This window comes from Glycine soja, chromosome 15, assembly GCF_004193775.1.
Source record: "Glycine soja cultivar W05 chromosome 15, ASM419377v2, whole genome shotgun sequence".
Taxonomy (NCBI): domain Eukaryota; kingdom Viridiplantae; phylum Streptophyta; class Magnoliopsida; order Fabales; family Fabaceae; genus Glycine; species Glycine soja.
Genome location: NC_041016.1, coordinates 8,551,646 through 8,571,738, shown reverse-complemented (window position 1 = coordinate 8,571,738; position 20,093 = coordinate 8,551,646). Strand labels below are relative to the sequence as shown.

The window sequence follows — 20,093 nt, the reverse complement described above, 5'->3', positions numbered from 1 at the left end:
ATATGTTTGAGATGTGTACAGTGTATATGAAAGAAAAAAGTAAATAATTAGATAGAGAGATAATTGTATATGATATGGATATTGATTAGAATATCAATAATTATTTTTATGTTAAAAATAATTAATTAACAGTTTAAACCTATATTATTAAGAATATTTTTAATAGAAGATGTCATTTTGATATTTTAACCATTTTTTAATGGATCCCACATGATCTCATAAGACCTCTTTTATTTTTCTCTAATAGTAGATCTCATTTTAAAATCTTAAATCATTTAAAATATTAAATCATTTTTTTAGATCTTATAAGAATTAAATGTAAATTAATTTTGTAAAAAGAGAGGAAAAATTATTTTTTTTAAATGAATGCAGATTTTTTTTAAGGTTATTCGGTCTAAACTTTGCATCTAATTCTTGTAATATCAAATCTTGAAATTAAGATTTTCCTGCAAGATTCCTTATTAGAGATTCTCTAAGCATTATATGTTGCATATCAAGATTTAATGGTGGAATTATGAGAACTACCTCATGTGGTTAAAAATAATATATTAAATTGTTGTAAATTTTTGGTAATATAGGAAGAAGAAAGAAATCATAATTATAAATTGCTGCAGTTTTTATTCTGATCAATAATTTCTGGTTATGGTTTATACCAATAAATTAAAATGAAGAAATAAAAACATAAGGGATTTTCTCCTTAATTAAGCCTGCTTCAAAGTCCTGGTTAAATATCATAATAAGTCTATATATTAAGTATGTGTGTAGATTAGTTTGTTTTTTTATTTAAAATAAATTATAATACAAATTGAAAGAGTTTAATTTTCTTAAAAAATTCTCCCAAAATTAAACATATATGCTAAGTAATTTTGATGACAGTCTCATATAATACGTTACCCGGTTGTAAACCCTTATAGCTGGATATTATATCAATTTTTGAAACAAATATACTCGTCATAAATTTATAGGTAGCACATAGTTTTTTAATCTCCATATTGTCATTGAATATGCTATCTTCTATCTACTCTAATATTTAACAAACATGTGTTAGCTGTATATTGATTCTTTGGTCTCCAGGAAAACAAGTACTTAGATACTTGACAATAGAAGCTAATGATTTTAATAACACAAATTAAAAATTAATCCTTCCGTTGCAAGAAATTTTTAATAAGCGTTGAAATTGTTTTCCTGTCAAGTTCCACTAAGGTGAACTTATGAGTCTCCCGTTTATATCTCGTATAAATATTATACTGTTTATTTTTGTGGCTATATATACCAATTCTTCATGCACATAATTTTATTTTATTTTATAATCAAATATTAACTCGTTTATTTATTTGATAACAGAGGGGGAAATATTAAAAAGCAAAATAAAACGTCATTAAATCGTCATTCATTTTAATATTTGGAATTTAATATGATGTTATATTTGACTATAGACATTAATAAATTTTAAAATAATTTTATTCATATAATATTTTTTTAAAAAAAAATTACGCACATTTTTTTTTCTCGGCTCTCTCCAACACATTCATCTTGTCTCACTTTTCCCCCCTCTCGTGTGTATAAAATTGTCAAACTTTGCTTTACAATTTAGAGTGGCTACCAAACAAACTGAAATTTACATGTAGTTGACATTTTCATCGTCAGCTATGACATAAAATATACCTTGGGAAAAAACAAACAAGTGATTTTATAATTTGAACTTGCGAACCACGAAGTTCAACTTCAGCCCTTCGATTTCATTGCAAAACGACTGCTACATCGCAATAGGAGAGCGAGGCAATCCGAGTAGGAGACGGTATAGTTTGAACAAAGATAGAATGAAAATCAAAGAACAAAAAGTCAAAGCTACACATCCAGTCAACAGTTTCCATATATGACCCTTTCTTTTGATCCCTGTGTTCACACATAAGCCCCTATATATTACAACCCATCACTGATCCCTTCACCAACAACAACATCAAATCAAATCCACAACAAACCCACACAACATAGACCTAAAGCACTATGGCTTCTTTACAAATTTCATCTTTGCTTTCTAACACCTTTTGTTCAACATCATCATCAAGAATAAAATCTTTTATCCACATCCCAAAAAAACTCCCTATACCTTTTTCCACCGCTCCAAACCCAAAACCAAGTAGAAAGCTGTTTGAGGAATTAAACGGTTTCTCACACACAATCCCAATACTCCAAGACAACTCATGCAACAACAACACAACCTCAAATGCTACCATTAAACTCTACGCAATTGTAGAAGCTGTAGCAGATAGAGTGGAGATGCATCACAACATAGGTGAGCAACGTGACAACTGGAACACCCTTCTCTTAAATTCCATCAACATGCTCACTCTCACCGCAGCCGCCATGGCCGGTGTCGCCGCCACCATCGCCACCGGTGACGCGCCACTTCTGGCTCTAAAACTATCCTCCACGCTCTTGTTCTCTGCCTCCACGGGGATGCTGATGGTGATGAACAAAATACAGCCTTCACAACTGGCCGAGGAACAAAGAAACGCTACGAGGTTGTTCAAGCAGCTCAAGTCCCACATCGAAACAATACTAGCCATTGGAAACCCTACCGAGGAAGATGTCAAGGACTCAATGGAAAAAGTTTTGGCACTTGACAAAGCCTACCCACTTCCTTTGTTAGGAGCCATGATTGAAAAATTCCCCAAAAAATTTGAACCAGCAATGTGGTGGCCTTCAAAGAGAAACAACTCCAAATACCATGAAACAAACAAACAACATGGTATGAACAATGGTTGGAATGAAGGGTTAGAAATTGAACTTAGAGATGTTTTGAAAGTGGTGAAGGAAAATGACATGAAGGACTACGAGAGGCTAGGGAACTTGGTGTTGAAGATAAACAAGAGTTTGGCCATTGCTGGGCCTTTATTCACTGGCGTTGCGGCTGTGGGATCTGCATGTTTGAGCCAAGATTCATCATGGGGAGCTATAGTGGCGGTTTTGGGAGGGGCATTAGCGACCACTGTTAATGCTTTTGAGCATGGCGGACAAGTGGGGATGGTGTCCGAAATGTACAGAAACTGTGGTGGATTCTTCCAACTGCTAGAGAATTCGATCCAAGAGACTATGGAGGAAGATGAAGAACAAAGGGAAAATGGGGAGTTGTTTGAAATGAAGTTGGCGTTGAAATTGGGAAGAAGTTTGTCACAACTCAGAGATCTTGCAAGAAAATCGGCTTATTCTCGGGTAGAGGGAACAACCACCGATGAATTTGCTAGCAAGCTCTTCTAATTTAATTTAATTTTTTTTTGTAATCTAATTAGCTAACAATTAATCAATTCTTTGATTCAATTCTACTTTTTGCTGTTCTTTTGGGGCGCGCGTGTAAAGAAACTAATCTGCTTTGACTCACCAGATAATGAAAAAAAAAATGCGTGGACAATTTCTCGTCAAAATATTACAACTTCATTGTCATCTTTTACCTAACCGACAACCACCGTGTAGACTTTTCAGTTTACTAATGGGAGATCATCATAAATTCAGAATTAACACTTAAAATTATAGTGATAAATAATCGAAATGGAGTATACAAAATTTGGAGTTTTAAGAAAATTTTATTCTAGTACTTGAGTAATCTAATATAATTAATCATTATTTTATTCTTCTAGCTTTGAAAGTATTAATTAAAATTTTATAATAATTTAGTAAAGTAATTTTATTTATTTTTAGTTATTCAGTTAAAACAATGATTTGTTATTGAAGTAAATAACAACAATCTTATATGGAAAAAATCATTTTTTGTCATTTGATTCCATAACACTATCTTTATTAGATAGGAATAAATATTGATAAATAATAACTCTCAATAGAATATTAGAACGAAAATATTTATTAGATAATGAACAATTGATTTTAAATTATCTTAACAATATTAAAAAAAAACAATTCTGCGTATTCATGATAAATCAATGTTTACATATAGATATAAGAATATATTTGTCTGTGGAGTAAGAAGTTTACTTCACATCTCTTTAACTACAAAGAATTTTCTAACATGAAAACACATTGACAAAATGATGATCTTTGAATAGGAAAGGAGTGAATTGGCTTAATTTGAAAAAAGTATTATTCTTTGAAAGATTGTCTCGAGTGTCTAGTACTATGTGGTTCCCCCTTACAAGAACTCTGTAGCTTAGTAATGTAAACATAGCTAGTTAGTCAAATAATGCTTCAACCACAATGCTTATGGTGAAGGTTCGGGAAATAAATTTCAACGGCGCAACTTACCTTCTTTAGAACAGAGATGCTGAGGGTGCAAGATTGTAACAAAGGCAGCCCTTGAATTAAAATAGAGTATAAGAGATGTGGAACCTTCATGACACTCACTATTTTCCTCTCCTTCCCCTCTATTTCCCCGTCTTACTTGGCAATCGGGTGATTTCCCTTTGCCAATCATTTATTTCCAACTACTTCATGCTTTGATACATCTCCCTTTCTGTAATGGAGAGAAAGAAAAATCAGTGCAACACAAGTTCTGTTTTGAAATGTACAAATTATTTCACAATACTTGGGAACTAAAAGCGACACGAAAAGAAAATCACAAAGCACATCAAAATCTTTCCTTGTGATCCACGACACTGACAACAAAATTATTGCTAATCACATGGTTGTAAATCAAAATTATGGTCAAATGATTATAGATGTTCTATGTTTCCTCCCAGGAACTAATTTCACGAGGAGGTGTTGAATCTCATGACGGATTTCTGCTTTACCAAACATATTTCTAAGTGTGTAAGTATGTCAAACAAAATGAAAAGGAAAGAATTAAATAAAAGAATGTTAACCTGAGATGAGTTTTACTTTTCGCTTGATGGTTCAGAATTCCACTGCGCTCAGATCCATCTCTATTCATTCCCTTCAAAAAGAAGTCAAATTCCTCCTTTTAGTAAATCAATTTCTTCTAGGAAAAAGGGGAAAAAAATGCAAATCAGAATGAGCAATATTGCAGACATGGACCTGATAAGCACATAAACATTGAAAATAATATTGGAACATAGCCAAAAAAGAATAACGGATGATAAAAGATAAGATTTGACCTTAAGGGGAGCTTTGGATTTCCATATTGGTTTGTTTGAAGGAAAAATTACGGAAATTAGAAGGAAAAAAAACGATGAGGGAAAACACAGAGCATACATTGTTCAGACTTCAGTCAAGTGATTTCCTGTATCCCTCAGGCATAAATGTTCGTTGATGGGCAAGTTGGCCCATTTCCTTATGAATTTTCAATTCCTAGTCTCTTTCAATGAAAAGACAAAGATGCATATAGAATCAGAAAAATAAAATGAATCAAACAAAAAAACATAAAAAATTGGAAAAATAACACAGAAGGAACATAGTGAAAGAATAGCACAGAATACAGATCATACCTTCAAACTCTAGTTCATTGCACCATGAGCAAATCATGCATCATATGAATGATGTTTCGGCCCTAGGTTCCTATTTGACCATCAAAACTACCAATTTCCCACTCCAGAACCTGTTTCGCCTCCTTGGAATGAAAACCATGGAATCCAAAATATTGCAATATAGTTATGTACAGCACAATCATTGATAGTTTAAGTAAAGACAAACTTGTAACTAAGGCCCATGATTTATATTCTGAAATACTCGTGAAAAGAATTTCTCCAAATGTTGTCACTTACCATCCTGTAAGCCTCCTCTTCTGCATTGTGGGGTGAACCAAAAAAGCAATTGGTTTCTGAGATGAGATGGAATTGAATATATATATTTTGTATGGTTGATGTTTTTCAATAACATATCATCTAACAAACCAATTGCTTTTTCATGTTCACTCACACAATTCAAAAGTCACGGACTAGAGAGTATTGTATGTAACAACATTAGGAGAAATTTTATTGACAAACATTGCAGAATATAAATCACACGTCTTAAATACGAGTCTATCTTTACATGAGCTATCAATGATCGAGCTTTACATTACCACATTTCGTTCGATCAAGCAAGACAGCTTGTTGATCAATTGAGAGAGAAATGGGAGAAGAGGTTTTAGGTTTGGCAATGTGTTGTGGGAAAGAGAGGTAGAGAGTTAGGCAATTTATTCACTGTACCCATTCCCCAATATTCGCATATATGGTTACTTGCTGTTACTATTGATTCCACGTGCGATGGATAACCTCGTCTAAGTTGATTTTGTCTGTTACCTTTTGATTCACGGGATACATGACTTTTTGTTACTTTTTACTGTAAAATCAATAAATTATGTTAGAAAAAGGAAATATATGTGATTTGGTTTTCTAATTCATGAGATATAAAATGATTCACTTCCTTCCGGGTGATTCTTTTTGTTTTTTTAGTGATCTTTTTTTACTTTGATTTGGTGAGATCACAGAAATCAATTTCCTAATAAAAAATGGGAAAATATATTAAATGTCATTTAATTTTCCAATTCTTACGAGAGATATTATCAAATATGTGGATCTTATTCCATACGAAATTGACTTTTAACTTTCACTTGGAATCAAAATATGACACACATACACACAATAGCTTACCAGGTAACACAAATTTAGTTATTGAACATTTAATTATAATTATTAGATTAAAATTAATAGTTTAGATTATGTATTTAATTGCAAATCTCACTTAATCTTTTAAAAATCTAAAATGATCTTTAATTAAAAAATGAAAATCACATTAGATTTATAATTAAATATACAACTTGAACCGTTAATTTGAATCAAATAATTAAACGTCCTTGAAACGAATGCACCGATGATACTACTGTGTACACAGGGAGAGTGATACTTGTATCTCTCTTGCAAGAATGGACCTAAAGGAAATGGCTAATATATAGTTTTACTTACAAGAGTGTGAAACAAATGACGGTTGCATTAATTTACTGAAATTAGTGGATTCTAAAGGCCAAAATCGCCATTAACTTTTGGGAGCTAGTAAGATGAGAATCATGAAAGTTTGGGAGCTTGGTGATGCATACTAACAACTATGGCAGGTATAACTAGCCAGCCACTTTTAAATAGTAAGGTTCGTGAGTTAGAGCAGGAGCATCATGTTTTATGTTGAAAGCCGTTGTGATCTCACTCAATTTGTTGAAAGCTTGAACTATTTTTCTATAATTATTGATCAATCCAAATTATGTTCTGGATATTGTGAATACTGACATTAGAACCTGATTCACTAGTATTTACCATAAGAAGCATTATGGTTTTGTGGATGATATGCAGTTGATATCACCCCAAAATAATAAAATGACACAATCAAATGAAATGAATATCACGGGTCATGCGGTGAATACATGTCCACTTGAATTCCATAGATGTCATCTTGACTTCAATATAGAAGTTGGTGGGAAAAATGTCAGAAAATTTCAAGATTTCTCTCAACTATCATACATATTTGAATGAAAATTGAGTTATTGATGCAAGGCGTCTTCCTTGTACTTGATATGGGTAGGAGTAGGACAATGGCATAGAAATTCACTACAACTTCCAGATTATAAGAAAACTGGTTTAGAGGGAGTATTAGGAAAGGTCAAAGGTTCAAGGTGAAACCTCAAAGTAAATTAGGATGGCTTATAGTATTTTGTTGGTACAAATGGCATCTTTGTAACAACTCCTTCATTAGACTTTCCTCGAATAATAATCTTTACTTTGGTGCCTGCCTTGTGCAATCCTGATTTCACATATCCAATGGCTATGTTCTTCTTGAGGCAAGGACTGAATCCGCCACTTGAAACTTCCCCAATGTTGTTTCCTCCTTCATCTTGAATCTCACTGTGGCTTCTGGGAGGAGGGCCAGAAGAAAAGAAACCAACACGCCTGATCTTAGGACCTTCTTCAAGCTGTTTTAGTATAACATCAGCCCCTAGAAAACCCCCTTCAGCTCTCCTTCTCTTCCCTATGGCCCATGTGAGTCCTGCCTCAATAGGTGTAATGTGCTGTTCCAAGTCATTGCCATATAAACACAATCCAGCTTCAAGTCGTAGACTATCTCGAGCACCTAATCCTGTCAGTCTTATCTTCCCTTCAGATTTTTCCAGAATTGCCTTGGCAAGATCCACTGCACTCTCTGAGGGAATTGATATCTCAAATCCATCTTCCCCAGTATACCTGAAAGTCTCAGTGAAGAGTGTGTTATTATGCACAGTACTCCCTAAGCTAATAACACAAAAAGACTAACTGAAATTATGAAATTGCACTCGTTATATCAGTCAGGAAATAACTGTATAAGGCAACATTTTTAACATTGATGTAGCAAAAGTGATACCATACAAGATGGAAATTCAGGTAGCATTACTACATCTCAGACGAGATTTACAAGGTAAATTGCTAATGTAACATAAAGCAAACCACGTGAAAACATACCCTGTTCGTGTGAGAAAGCACTGCACACCATTGATGTCCAACACACGGAACTCCCCAAAGTACATCTTGCTTAAATCCTCTTTTGTCAGGTGTTGAAGAACTGGAGCAGCAAGAGGACCCTGCTACAAAGGAAATAATGATTGTTTGTTAATGTTAATAAGAGCAGTTAATTAATTTAAAACTCCCTCAATTTAGTAGTCAGCTTAAAAGAGAGCACATCAGTATCCCTTCATGTTGAATTTTCACATGACCTTGTCATGGGAAAATTTTATGTGTTGCTCTCTTTGTAGGTATTAAATAGGTGGGGCTTATAGCTTATAAATATTTGTGAGTATTTATGAAGAGAGAGATGGACACCATTTTTACATGAAAAGGTCATGGGAAAATGAGATGACAAGCAGTATGGTGCAATTACACTACATCCAAATATATACAGGGCAGGTGAGGTGATATTAGGCTGAAGTAGTATTTCATAAGCATTCTTTATTCTAAAGAGCACATTACAGCCATCACAATAATACCAAGTTGGAGGAGGTAAACTCAATAGCAGTAAGTTCAAAGTGTGTGTTATGATGCAAATGTACAAGAGTGTGATAAATGACCTGCAAAGCAAGAAGAGATCTCTCATCATGGATGTGCCATGACACATCACCACCTTTTGCCTTGAATGCCTTCATATGTTCCTCAATATGAGCCAGATCTTTGTCCCTACATCCAGCATTCACAACCAAGTATATGTGATCATCCTTCACCTTGGTAATCACTGAATCATCAATTGCCCCTCCTTTTTCATTTGTGAAGACAGTCAACGAACCAGTTCCAGGGGCAAGCCCAGCAACATCTGCAATGACAAGCTTTTCAAGGAATGGGACAGAGTCCTTTCCCTTGAGGCTTAGCCCGCACATATGGGAAACATCAAAAAGGCTACCATTCTCCCTACAGTTAAGGGTTGAGTCCATAATTGAGTCCTTGTATTGGATTGGCATGCTCCATCCAGCAAATGGCACCATCTTCCCTCCATTAGCAACATGGAAGTCATAAAGGACTGTCTTTTTCAGCTCAGCATCTGAGGCAAAATATCGACAAGCAACAGCTTTATTATTACCGTGAGCAAGACGGCGAGGGATTGATTGCCCAAGTTTCCACAAGCCCCACCTCATTTTCTGTTATCTGAGGAATAAAAGGAGTTCAATGTCAAAAAATTTAATCTATACACAGCATAACACTAGATTAATTGGAGGGTTCAAAGAAATCCATGTCATATATAGTATAACATTAACATAGTACTCATCATGTTACTCTCTCTAGTCCCTACCCCATAAAGGGGCAAAATTTGCAGGTCAAAATTGAAACAAAAACAAGCTGTTTTATGTCATTTCATTGACATGTTACAGTTCTAGATATGATCAAAACTTAGAAGATACAAACAAACAAACAAAAGAGGCTAATTTATTGCACTGGCCAGATTCAGAGGTGACACTTGTGAGAACAATAATTTCATTTCTTCTCTTAGACCAGAAGTGGGCACAGTTCATGTTCTCAAACAATGAAATAAATACCATGAGATAATCGTACGTCAAATTCCAAAGTATCATAGAAAACCTCCATCCAACGCATTGTAGAACTCAGAACCTGAATCAAGATATCATAACGCGACAGTGACATATGACACGGAAAATCATACAACCAAAACAAATGAAACAAAAGAGTTTATGTATCACCAACAACACATAACATAACACCCCACCTAGCAAGAAACACTTAAAACTCAAATCTTTTATCAATTGTCTAGATCCAAGTTTCAATTCCCATATTCATCAGAATCATCAAAAACACAAGCAATCCGGAAAAAAAAATACAGATCATGGTGTTTTATGTAAGAGCAAAGACGAGTCCACATGGGAAAATGCAAGGAGGGAAGGGATAAAAGAAGGGAAAAGGCACTTACATGGTGTGTGAAGTTACTCAGAATGGTGGAAATCTGGGTTCCCGAAAAGGCATCAGTAGTGCAAGTGAAACAGAAGGATCTGACAAATAACCTTTTTCTATATATATGCGTATGAAATAAAAGGTTCGCTTATCTGTTGTAATGGAAAATATTTGCATAAAAAAATATAAAGAGGTACAAAGAAAAAAAAATTTAAAAAAAAGAAAGGGGTTGGCGTGTGAGTGAGTGAATATGGTAGTGAGTGGCAATTGCATAACCAGACACGAGTTTACCTTGTCTTGTTCTGTTTTTTTATTGCAGTTCATGTTCAAGTGTTGCTAGATCATGTTATGCTTTCTATGCACCCCATGCAACCTATGTCCAAATAGAATGGGAAACTCCAGTGTACTTTCTTTGCCGATGATCTTGTCCGAGGTTACTGTACAACGGGACCCACTTGTCATGAGAGCAATATTTGCTTCGAATATAAATTCATAGATGGAAACTTTAAAATAGGGTCTGACAACAAGTGTTCATAGTTCACACTAACAGTTAATGGATAGATAACTTTTATTAGAAATTATGGTGAGAATACCTTAAAATTTATGATGAAAATATATTGGGCTTTTTTATTCTTACAATGGGACCCACTTGTCATGAGAGCAATATTTGCTTGTTATAATTTTTTGGTTTTATTTATTTATTTTTAACTACCAGTCTTCTAAGAATTACAATAGACCTTGTTTTTATTTATAAATATCTATTTTAGTTTGTTTGTATAAAAGAATAATTTTATTTAATGTATATGATTATTTTTTAACATTATTTCTACTGCATGTTACTCTTGTAATATTATAAAATATTATAAAAGTGATGTGAAATATATAATATGTGATAGTTGTTGGATTAGTTTATTTAAATTTAATTTTTCAAAAACACTCTTAAAAAAATTAAGAAACAGAAAAGATTTTTTTAAAAAAAATTACTGTTTTTATATAAAAAAATTTACACAAATACATAAAAAATACAAAATTATTTATTTTATTAAAAATGACATTTTTTTCTAAAAACAATAAACTTTAACAAATAAGTTGATTATCAATTTGATGCTTAACTATAATCATGACCATTATATATATATATATATATTAATTCAAAGAACTAAATATATTTTTAATCTTTCATAATTTATTTTATTTTTGTATAGTTTAAAATTTTAAACTTGTTTATCTTAACATATGCTTTTAAAGGTTTAATAGGCATGTATTATTAATTTTTTTTATCAATAATCAAAAATCATCTTTCATATTACCTAGTAATTATTTAAAGAAATTGTTATAAAGAGAAATAGTAGTAACACAATTTTTAACATAATATTAAATATTTTTTTATTATTGATGAAAATTTATTATAAAATTACAATTTTTTTGTGGATTTCACTTTTTATGAAATGGTTTCTCTTATAATTTTTTATTTTTAATAAATTTTGATTAATAATAGAATTTGTACAAGAAATAGTGTGTGTGTTTTTTTTTACTGAAAAGTAATATATTAGAGATTAATATTATATATTATAATTTGTAATTAAATCAGAATCTAAAATATTTTTATTTTTACATCGTAAGACATATATTATACTCATACCAACTTATTGTATCACTGTGCTTAAAAAAATCTAAATTACTGCAGTAAAAAATAGCATCTAAAATACATATTCTTACCAATATTAATGATGATGTAGGCAATATAAATCTCAAGAAGAGATCTCTAACATGACAAAGATCTGTCAAAATATTACTAATTTATTATAGGGAATTATATGACATATTTCAATTTCTTTGCTGTTGATGATTTGGAATTAATACTAGTTTTTAATTGTTTTGTTTAATGATAAACTATTTATTTTAATCAATTATAATTTTTTTTTTAAAAATTATTAACTAAAATATTTGGTCACAGGACAAAAGTTGATAAAAATTTAAAATTATAAAGCAAAATATCTTTTTTATTTAAAATAATAATATTAAAAAATATTCAGATATTAAAAATATTTTAAATAATATAATTTATTTAATCAAATTATACTTTTTATGTGAAAAAGACGGAAACATCACAAAAAACAAAAGAATGATTTTCCATTTTTCAAAACTAACAAACTGATCATTATACTTGAGGAAAATTAATAAAAATCATCAAATAAGATTAGAAAATTTCTAGGCAAATTTGAGAAAATCCTTTCATTACAAGTTTCCTAAATAAACTTGAAAAACTCTCTTTTTCTCAGAAACGGTACCATCTCTTTTCACAATGATCCATTTTATAGAGGGATAAATGACTCCATTTGTGTATGGGATTTCATTTTAATTGTTTCATCTCTCCACCTACCTTCTCATTAGTATCTTAGAGTCAAGGTACATTTTACTGCCACTTGGAATGTATTTATTAACATTCTACCCACTTGCACTAGTATTTGAAAATTTAGATTAATTTATTTAACAATGGTAACTTATAGTGCAATCATAGGAGCAATAGGAATATCATTGTTCTTTATAATCTCCTTCTCTGCCTCTATCCCCATCATTTCTTTCTCCCATTCCACCCATGCCCATGCCAGCTCCAAAGCCACTACCCTAACCATACCCTTCATTACCACTTCTACTGCCACTTCCTCCACCTCCTCCTCCTATGGCGCCATTACCTGTACCTCCACTGAAACCACCACCATAATCATGACCTTGCCCTCCATTGCCACCTCCTCCTCCACTACCAGCACCACCTCCTAGGCCTCCTCCCATGCCACCTATACCTGTACCAATGCCTATACCAAAGCCATTTCCATAACCTTGATTAATGTCTAACTAATAATAATCCAAGGCCTTAGGTTCACATGATTATATGTGATGTACGTGGCGTTTTAGTATACAGTATAGGAATCTCCAGTTAGACAGCATTATACTATAATTAATTATTATATGTAGTGGAGTTGGTGACAGTATCATCTCCTAATATATCAGAAGGGAACAAAGGTATTCATGTTTGATTATATGTCATTCATGACTCATCATTTCCATTCAAGAACTGCTTCTAAATCTAATCAGAGCTCACTTATCTCTAATTTAATGGATCCTTCATTAATCACCTGCGATCACATGGGCAAAATGGATTCAAGAGCAGCAATGTGGGTGCCATGTGACTAAAAAAAATATCGAGTTTTGGTTACTGAGATTTGTTCCTTTTGATAGAGTATGTTTGTTTTGGTAGTGGCTTATTAGACATTTATTGAAGTGTACGCCTAGCAAAATACAAGCAAATCCCCCACTTGCAGTACACCTAAAATTTCATCATAGATGATGGAACATAAAAGTTGAAGACAGCTTGGCTTGATGTTTTAACTTTTAATGGATACGTGGACTAATCTCTAACCACAAACACTAAATAATTTTAGCCTTTAAACCACACCGATCGCATCAAATAACCAATTTCAACAATTATTTGAAAGTATATCTAATGAAAAGAGAGTCAATCATTGTCGAGGTAAAGAATGAAAGTTGCTTTCTTTTCAGTTCTTGCGAGTCTCAGGATAATTGCTAGTTAGAGCACAAACTTCTTTTCTAAGGGCTGTGGGTGCTTCTAATACCTGCCACGTTATGACTAAGAAAACTCAGAAGTACTATTTATATACATTAAAGGGCACGTTTTCTTCAATGCATGTCCAATATAATTCATCAAATTATATGAACAGACTGCTGCTTTTTATCTTACAGAATTTTTAAAAACTTCGGAGGCCCGAAATCGTTCTAATATCTTACGTATTATGGCAAGAGAACATTATTCTTTGTAATTCTTGTCATTTTCTGACAACAAGTAAATTTTAATTGAATCTATAAGATCTTCAGTATTTGTTAAAGCTCAACTACACCCAATTCCACTTCTGATCAATCCATAATTTTTATACATGAATGAGCTTATAATAATCTCAAGGTGGAATACAATCTCTGCCAGAACATAATTAATTATGCTCTGAAGTTATTCATCCAATCTTAGATATATTTTCAAACCAAGTTCAGTAATTTACTTATTCCTATATGGTCTCTTAAAAAAATAGTGTTTTCAATATTCTATAAAAGCTTGGAAAATGTTTCTCTACTAAAATTAGTTTCTATTGTCAATTATTCCTTAATTTATACTCATTTGAATAGTGTGTTAAATAGATTAGATTCAAATTGAATACAGGACAACCCACATTAGTTAAACAAATGTATATATACATTTGTACAGCTTGTTTCACACCATATATAAATTATTGTTCGATCAATTCAATTAAATTTCACCGAGTTCCAATTCAATCACCTCATATGCATGATACGGCTACTCTCTCACTTTTACTATTACTTGTGTTAAATCATAAATGCACGGGTTATGCATGTAAAATTTGTGTGCCTAGTGGGGTAATAAGAGAATTAGTTGGCATATACACCGAGAGCCATATGATGGATTTGTTAATGTATACCTACTTTTTTTTTGGAAAGAATACATTAGCAATTAAGTTATAACCATAAGACTAAATTAGTCTCCTTTTAATTTGATATGTGATTTATTGGTCCCAAAAAATAAAAGAAAATAAAAAACCAAAAATATTCGTCGGGTTCGCATTAACTTATTACCCTTAAAGGATCTTACAGTTATGTGATTGCACGGTTCATAGCTCACAACTCAATGTGTACAATATCTCAATACACATGTATCTTACAATTCAACACATACTCAATTTATCACATACATTTAATCTCAATCACAAATTCACAATGGTATAATTCCAAAGTAACATGTGTATCACACCTCATGAATCATATACACACCACACAGTATTAATATATACATGACACAAATATAAATTTTTACCTATGAATTATGCAATACACACAACTACTTAATTATTTTCAAAATCATTTTTCGTCACGCCTTAAAGTGATTAAACTTGTCGGGTTCCCACAGTGAAGCTCATCACAAAACTCGTCGTGCATTAACTCGTCATCCTTAAAGGGTCTTACAGATGTGTGATTGTATAGTTCATAACCCACAACTCAATGACACAATATCTCAATACATGTGTGATCTCACAATTTAACACATACGCAACTTGTCACTTACATACAGTTCATCACACTTCCATAATCCCAAGACACGTTATCACGCCTCATACTTCATATACATGTCACAGAGTGATAATATTAATATGTTTTGTTCATATGATTAAATTTCTCAAAAATTTTCACATAATCATATCAAAATCTAAGAAATCAAAATTATAGGTCAAAAACACGAAAACACCAAAAACACTCAATTTTATCAACCAATTCGCATCAGGGCATCAATTGATCTGTTAAACTCAAAAATCTCGTAATTATAATCATAAAGGATGAATTATAATACAATAAACATCATAAAATAAATCTCAATTTGATTCTTTAAGGATCTCTACACATGTTCATTCTAACCCTAATTACAATAAACTCATATCTTACCACTAAGCAGACTCACATGTGTGGTCTGACAGCGATAGCAATGTCTCTAGCGGTTCCTTAATATTTCTCAAGCTAGTTTTTCTACTAGGGTTTTCAAGTTGTTAGAGAGAATGAGAAGAGATTTGAGTTTCAATTTCACTGTCTCTATGTAAGGGGTATTTTTCTCTCTACAGATATTATTTCACAAATCTTAATGGTGAGAATATACAAAAATGAGTTTTGAAGCTGATGTCATTTCAGGATGATCCAAGGATTAACGAGTTCTAAATCATAGTTTTACTAAGATAGATTTGAGTATATGCGAGAAAAAGATAGGACTTTGAGAGAGGAAGAAAGGAGAACGAATTTGAGAGGAAGGAGAAACGTAGAAATATATCGCAAATGTAAAAATTAACCTAATAAATTTCTATTTATAGCTATGATATTTTGAACCTATTATTTACTCTATTTTTTTATTTTTTTTATTTTATAAAAATTAACTTTATTTTAATCTTCCATTAAATAAAAACCTATTAAAACATCTATACATTTTTTAAAACATCATTTTACTCTATTTATTTTTTAATATATAAAACCCTTATTTTAATTAACAAAAATCCTTTTCTCTCATTTATTTAATTTCTAAAAATTCTATTAATTTTTAAATAAAACTCATTTTATTTATTTTACAAAAAATGAGGTGTTACACACCTTACACCTTAACGACATGCGATCTATATTCATAATTCATTAAGTTAATACTACTCACTCAACAAAAAAAATTAAGTAACCCTAAAATCCTCTGCGGCGTCATTCTCGATTTCTAACCTTAGTCGCCCTATGTTGCTCTTGCCTCCTTAGTTGCTCTCACCTTAGTAGAGTCACGAACCCAATCACCTTGAGCAACGATGCATGTGGCACACAGGTGAGGGTCATGAAGGGCTTTTCGAGCGTCGGAAGGAAGACGTCGCTCTCATGAAAAGGGAACAATATATGGTTGGATGGCGCTCTCATGTTGTTTCTTGCTATTTTTTCCTCTAAAGGTATTGATGGTGGTTTGAGTGCTCGACGCCAAGGTGACGAAGATGGTTCCACTTTACGAAGGGGATGTTGACCGTGATTACATTTTGAGCTTCAACAGATTTGCAACTTTAAACCTTCAACATAAAAAGCTTACCCATGTGCCTTATCTTTGATCTTGATTAATTGCAAGTAGAAGTGTGAAATCACTTGAGGCCATTTTGTTCTCTTGTTCTAGATCTGTGTTTTTTTTTTTTCATTGTAGGAGTTGTCAAGTTTACATGAAACCAAACTAAGAATCTAACACCCGTCTAAACTGAAACCCGCACCCGAAAATGTACTTTGATCGGATTGTGTTTCTTGACTTGGACCCAAGCGACCTAACCCATTGTACACAACTAGTTGCCATTGCCTCTACATTAGCATGAAAAGACGATTCTACCTACCAGTTCAAAATTCGTCACCCTTCATCTTCTTCTTTCCTTCTACCCGTGCCACCCACCTTTCCTTGCACCCCTCATCTCCCTCTTTTTCCTTCTTCTTTCCTTTATCCTCTGTGCCCTTCCCCCTTCACTAACCTTCCCTTCCTTTCCTCTTTCCTAAACCTTCCCTTGCCTTCCCAACCCAAACAAATCCTTCCTTTCTCCCCTACTATGTGCCCCTTTGATCTAGTATATTTTTTCTGACATTTTTTATTCAACAAAATCGAGATTCTACTATAGATTTGTCTACAACTAAATCATAATTCCATAGTTTTTTATTAAAAGAATAATAATAGAATCACAATTCTGTTGTAGACAATCTACAACAGAATCATGATTCTATTACTCATTTTTTTTGTGTTTTGAATATTATAACAGAATCGTGATTCTGTTGTGTGTTTGGCCAAAAATTGACTAATCTCCGTTGAGGAACCTAGCTGACTACCTTTAGTGAGAATCTCCTCCCTCAATCGTGTTTTTTTCATTCAAAGACTCAAACGAGAGACCTTACTTAAAGAGAATGAGTCTAGTATCACTCGGACCAACGATTTATTGATGTAACAACTCCCTTTAAATAACTTATTTTGAGGTTCAAATTAAAGCAAGTTTTATTATGTGACATCATATTTAACTAATTTATTTACATTTTATTTTAATGGTATAACTTCTAATAAAAGATTTAATTACTTTTTTGGTACAATTATTTAATTTTTTATTCAATTAAGTCCCATAATTTTTAAAAAATAAGTTAATGTTACATTTTAGTCCAATTGAAGTAAAAACATTTTAGAAATTATGGGATTAATTGAAGTAATTAACAATAAGTAACATTGACTAGATTTTAAAAATTATGAGACAAAGTTGAACTCTATATTAATAGTGAGACAAAATAAAATAAAATAAATAAATAAATAAATAGTAAAAAAATAATTAAGCCTCTAAAAATCCACATTTTTATTTTTTTTATTTTCACTTAAATTGTGTTTTACCATAAAAATATTATTTTTTTAACAACATATTATATTTTTATTCATAGATAATCATTCTTTATATAAGAAATGGTGCTTAAATTTAAACCGCTCATATCAATTAAATTAATTCTAATAAGAAAATAAATTACAATTCCTTAATGTGTTTTGGATATATACAAGAATTATTATTTTAATAATTAATTATATGTATATTCAATTACAATCAGAATATTTTGTTTGGATACAGTAATAACAAAATTAGCTTTTATACATTAAATTACAAAAAACATATGCACGAAGCTGAAAGGAAAAAAAAAAACTATTGAGAAATTTGGAAGTAATTAATTATAATTTGAAGATAATGTGTCTAGGGAAAAAAAAACTATTTGGGAAAAATCATAAGTTTCCACAACACATTAATTAAAACATCATTTTTTATATAAAAAAAAACTTAGTTGTCACCAAATTTTAACTAATTTCTAAAAATTATGATTATTTTTAAAAGTTTAATTATACATTTATCTTTATAATTAAAAAAATTTCTTTTTTTCCCTGCAAATATGATTTTTAATTTCTTTTATTCTTTATACATATATATTATTTTTAAAACATTAAATTTGAGTCATTGAAGTAAAATATTTATCAATTTTATTTAAAATTAATTTTTATTTAAAAATTTAATTGATCGTTTTTAAAAAGATTTTTTTTATTGTACGAGATTTGACTTGAGCTTACTACTAGTAGAACGTAACACTAGTTTAATCCTAAAAGCATTACTTACTTTCTATTATTCATTCAATATGGTAACAACATGACCTTATTAGCCTTGATTGATGATAAGAACAAAAGAAAAAGTGAAATGGCAAAGTCAAGGTCGTAGCTGATCCATGAATTCTCCACCAATGCCTCCTCCATATCCGCCGTCGCCCATCCCACCACCTCCATATCCTCCATTCCCACCACCACCAAATCCTCCGTTTCCACCACCAAATCCACCGCCAGCGCCACCTCCAAATCCTCCGTTTCCACCACCACCGACACCTCCACCAAATCCTCCATATCCACTTCCTCCACCACCACCACCACCACCACCTCCACCTCCACCTCCAAATCCTCCATTTCCACCCCCAACTCCTCCTCCATGACCATATCCACCTCCATAAACACCATTCCCACCACTGCCGCCGCCACCATAGGCATGCATATGGTGAATCATTGGCTTCTCTTCACCAAAATCACCAAGCTTTCTGGCCTGGCAGCTAGCAATTGCAGCAAGAAAAGCAAGCAAAAGCAACTTGGAAAACATGACTACTAACTACTTAGGATAATATGCTATGTGATATAAGAGAATGTGCCTACACACAGAATATATAGATGCTCCACTAGCTGCTCATGTATACCACCAAAAAATGTGATGTTCGGCGTTTAAACTTTGCAGTTGCCCCACGCAATCCATGCTCCAACACCTACCTACTCGCGCCACTCTCTGCTACCCTACCCTTAATTAGTTATCACTTCCACTTAATTGTGTATTGTGCGTACATAGTATACATGGATCATTTTATCTTCAAACAATATATCATCCTTAATTTTCATAATAAACTAAGAAATAGTATCTAGTCCAATATAAGATCAAAATTAATCAAATATACATTAATTAAATAGCAAAAATATACACTAGTGTGTTTAAAATGGTAGTTTTTCTTTTACAAATATTAACCTGTTAATACTGATTAAAAAATACAGATTTATTGAAAGTTAAATATTTATTATATAAAAAATCAGAAATATTTAAGACATTTTTTAAGCAATTATTA

General features: G+C 32.0%; 3 protein-coding genes and 1 long non-coding RNA gene across 4 annotated transcripts; 1 reads left to right on the top strand and 3 right to left on the bottom strand.

Annotated features, from left to right (window-relative positions):
• Window positions 1–1,939: 1,939 nt before the first annotated feature.
• On the top strand, window positions 1,940–3,343 carry LOC114387112 (probable F-box protein At4g22030). Its single transcript, XM_028347244.1, has one exon. It carries the CDS (start codon window positions 2,008–2,010, stop codon window positions 3,259–3,261), a length of 1,254 nt encoding a protein of 417 aa, XP_028203045.1. The 5' UTR covers window positions 1,940–2,007; the 3' UTR covers window positions 3,262–3,343.
• Window positions 3,344–3,695: 352 nt separating this feature from the next.
• LOC114386384 lies at window positions 3,696–5,971 on the bottom strand. Its single transcript, XR_003661068.1, has 4 exons — window positions 5,397–5,971; window positions 5,164–5,266; window positions 4,815–4,885; window positions 3,696–4,465 (listed from the first exon to the last, which is right to left on the bottom strand). It is a non-coding gene; the product is annotated as an uncharacterized LOC114386384 (long non-coding RNA).
• A 1,299-nt stretch (window positions 5,972–7,270) lies between these two features.
• On the bottom strand, window positions 7,271–10,470 carry LOC114388631 (aminomethyltransferase, mitochondrial-like). The gene is made up of 4 exons (XM_028349214.1): window positions 10,321–10,470; window positions 8,975–9,542; window positions 8,373–8,491; window positions 7,271–8,117 (listed from the first exon to the last, which is right to left on the bottom strand). Exons 2-4 carry the CDS (start codon window positions 9,530–9,532, stop codon window positions 7,571–7,573), a joined length of 1,224 nt encoding a protein of 407 aa, XP_028205015.1. The 5' UTR covers window positions 9,533–9,542; window positions 10,321–10,470; the 3' UTR covers window positions 7,271–7,570.
• Window positions 10,471–19,144: 8,674 nt separating this feature from the next.
• Window positions 19,145–19,582, bottom strand: LOC114388142 (glycine-rich protein DOT1-like). The gene has a single exon (XM_028348469.1). It carries the CDS (start codon window positions 19,580–19,582, stop codon window positions 19,145–19,147), a length of 438 nt encoding a protein of 145 aa, XP_028204270.1.
• Between the last annotated feature and the right edge of the window lie 511 nt (window positions 19,583–20,093).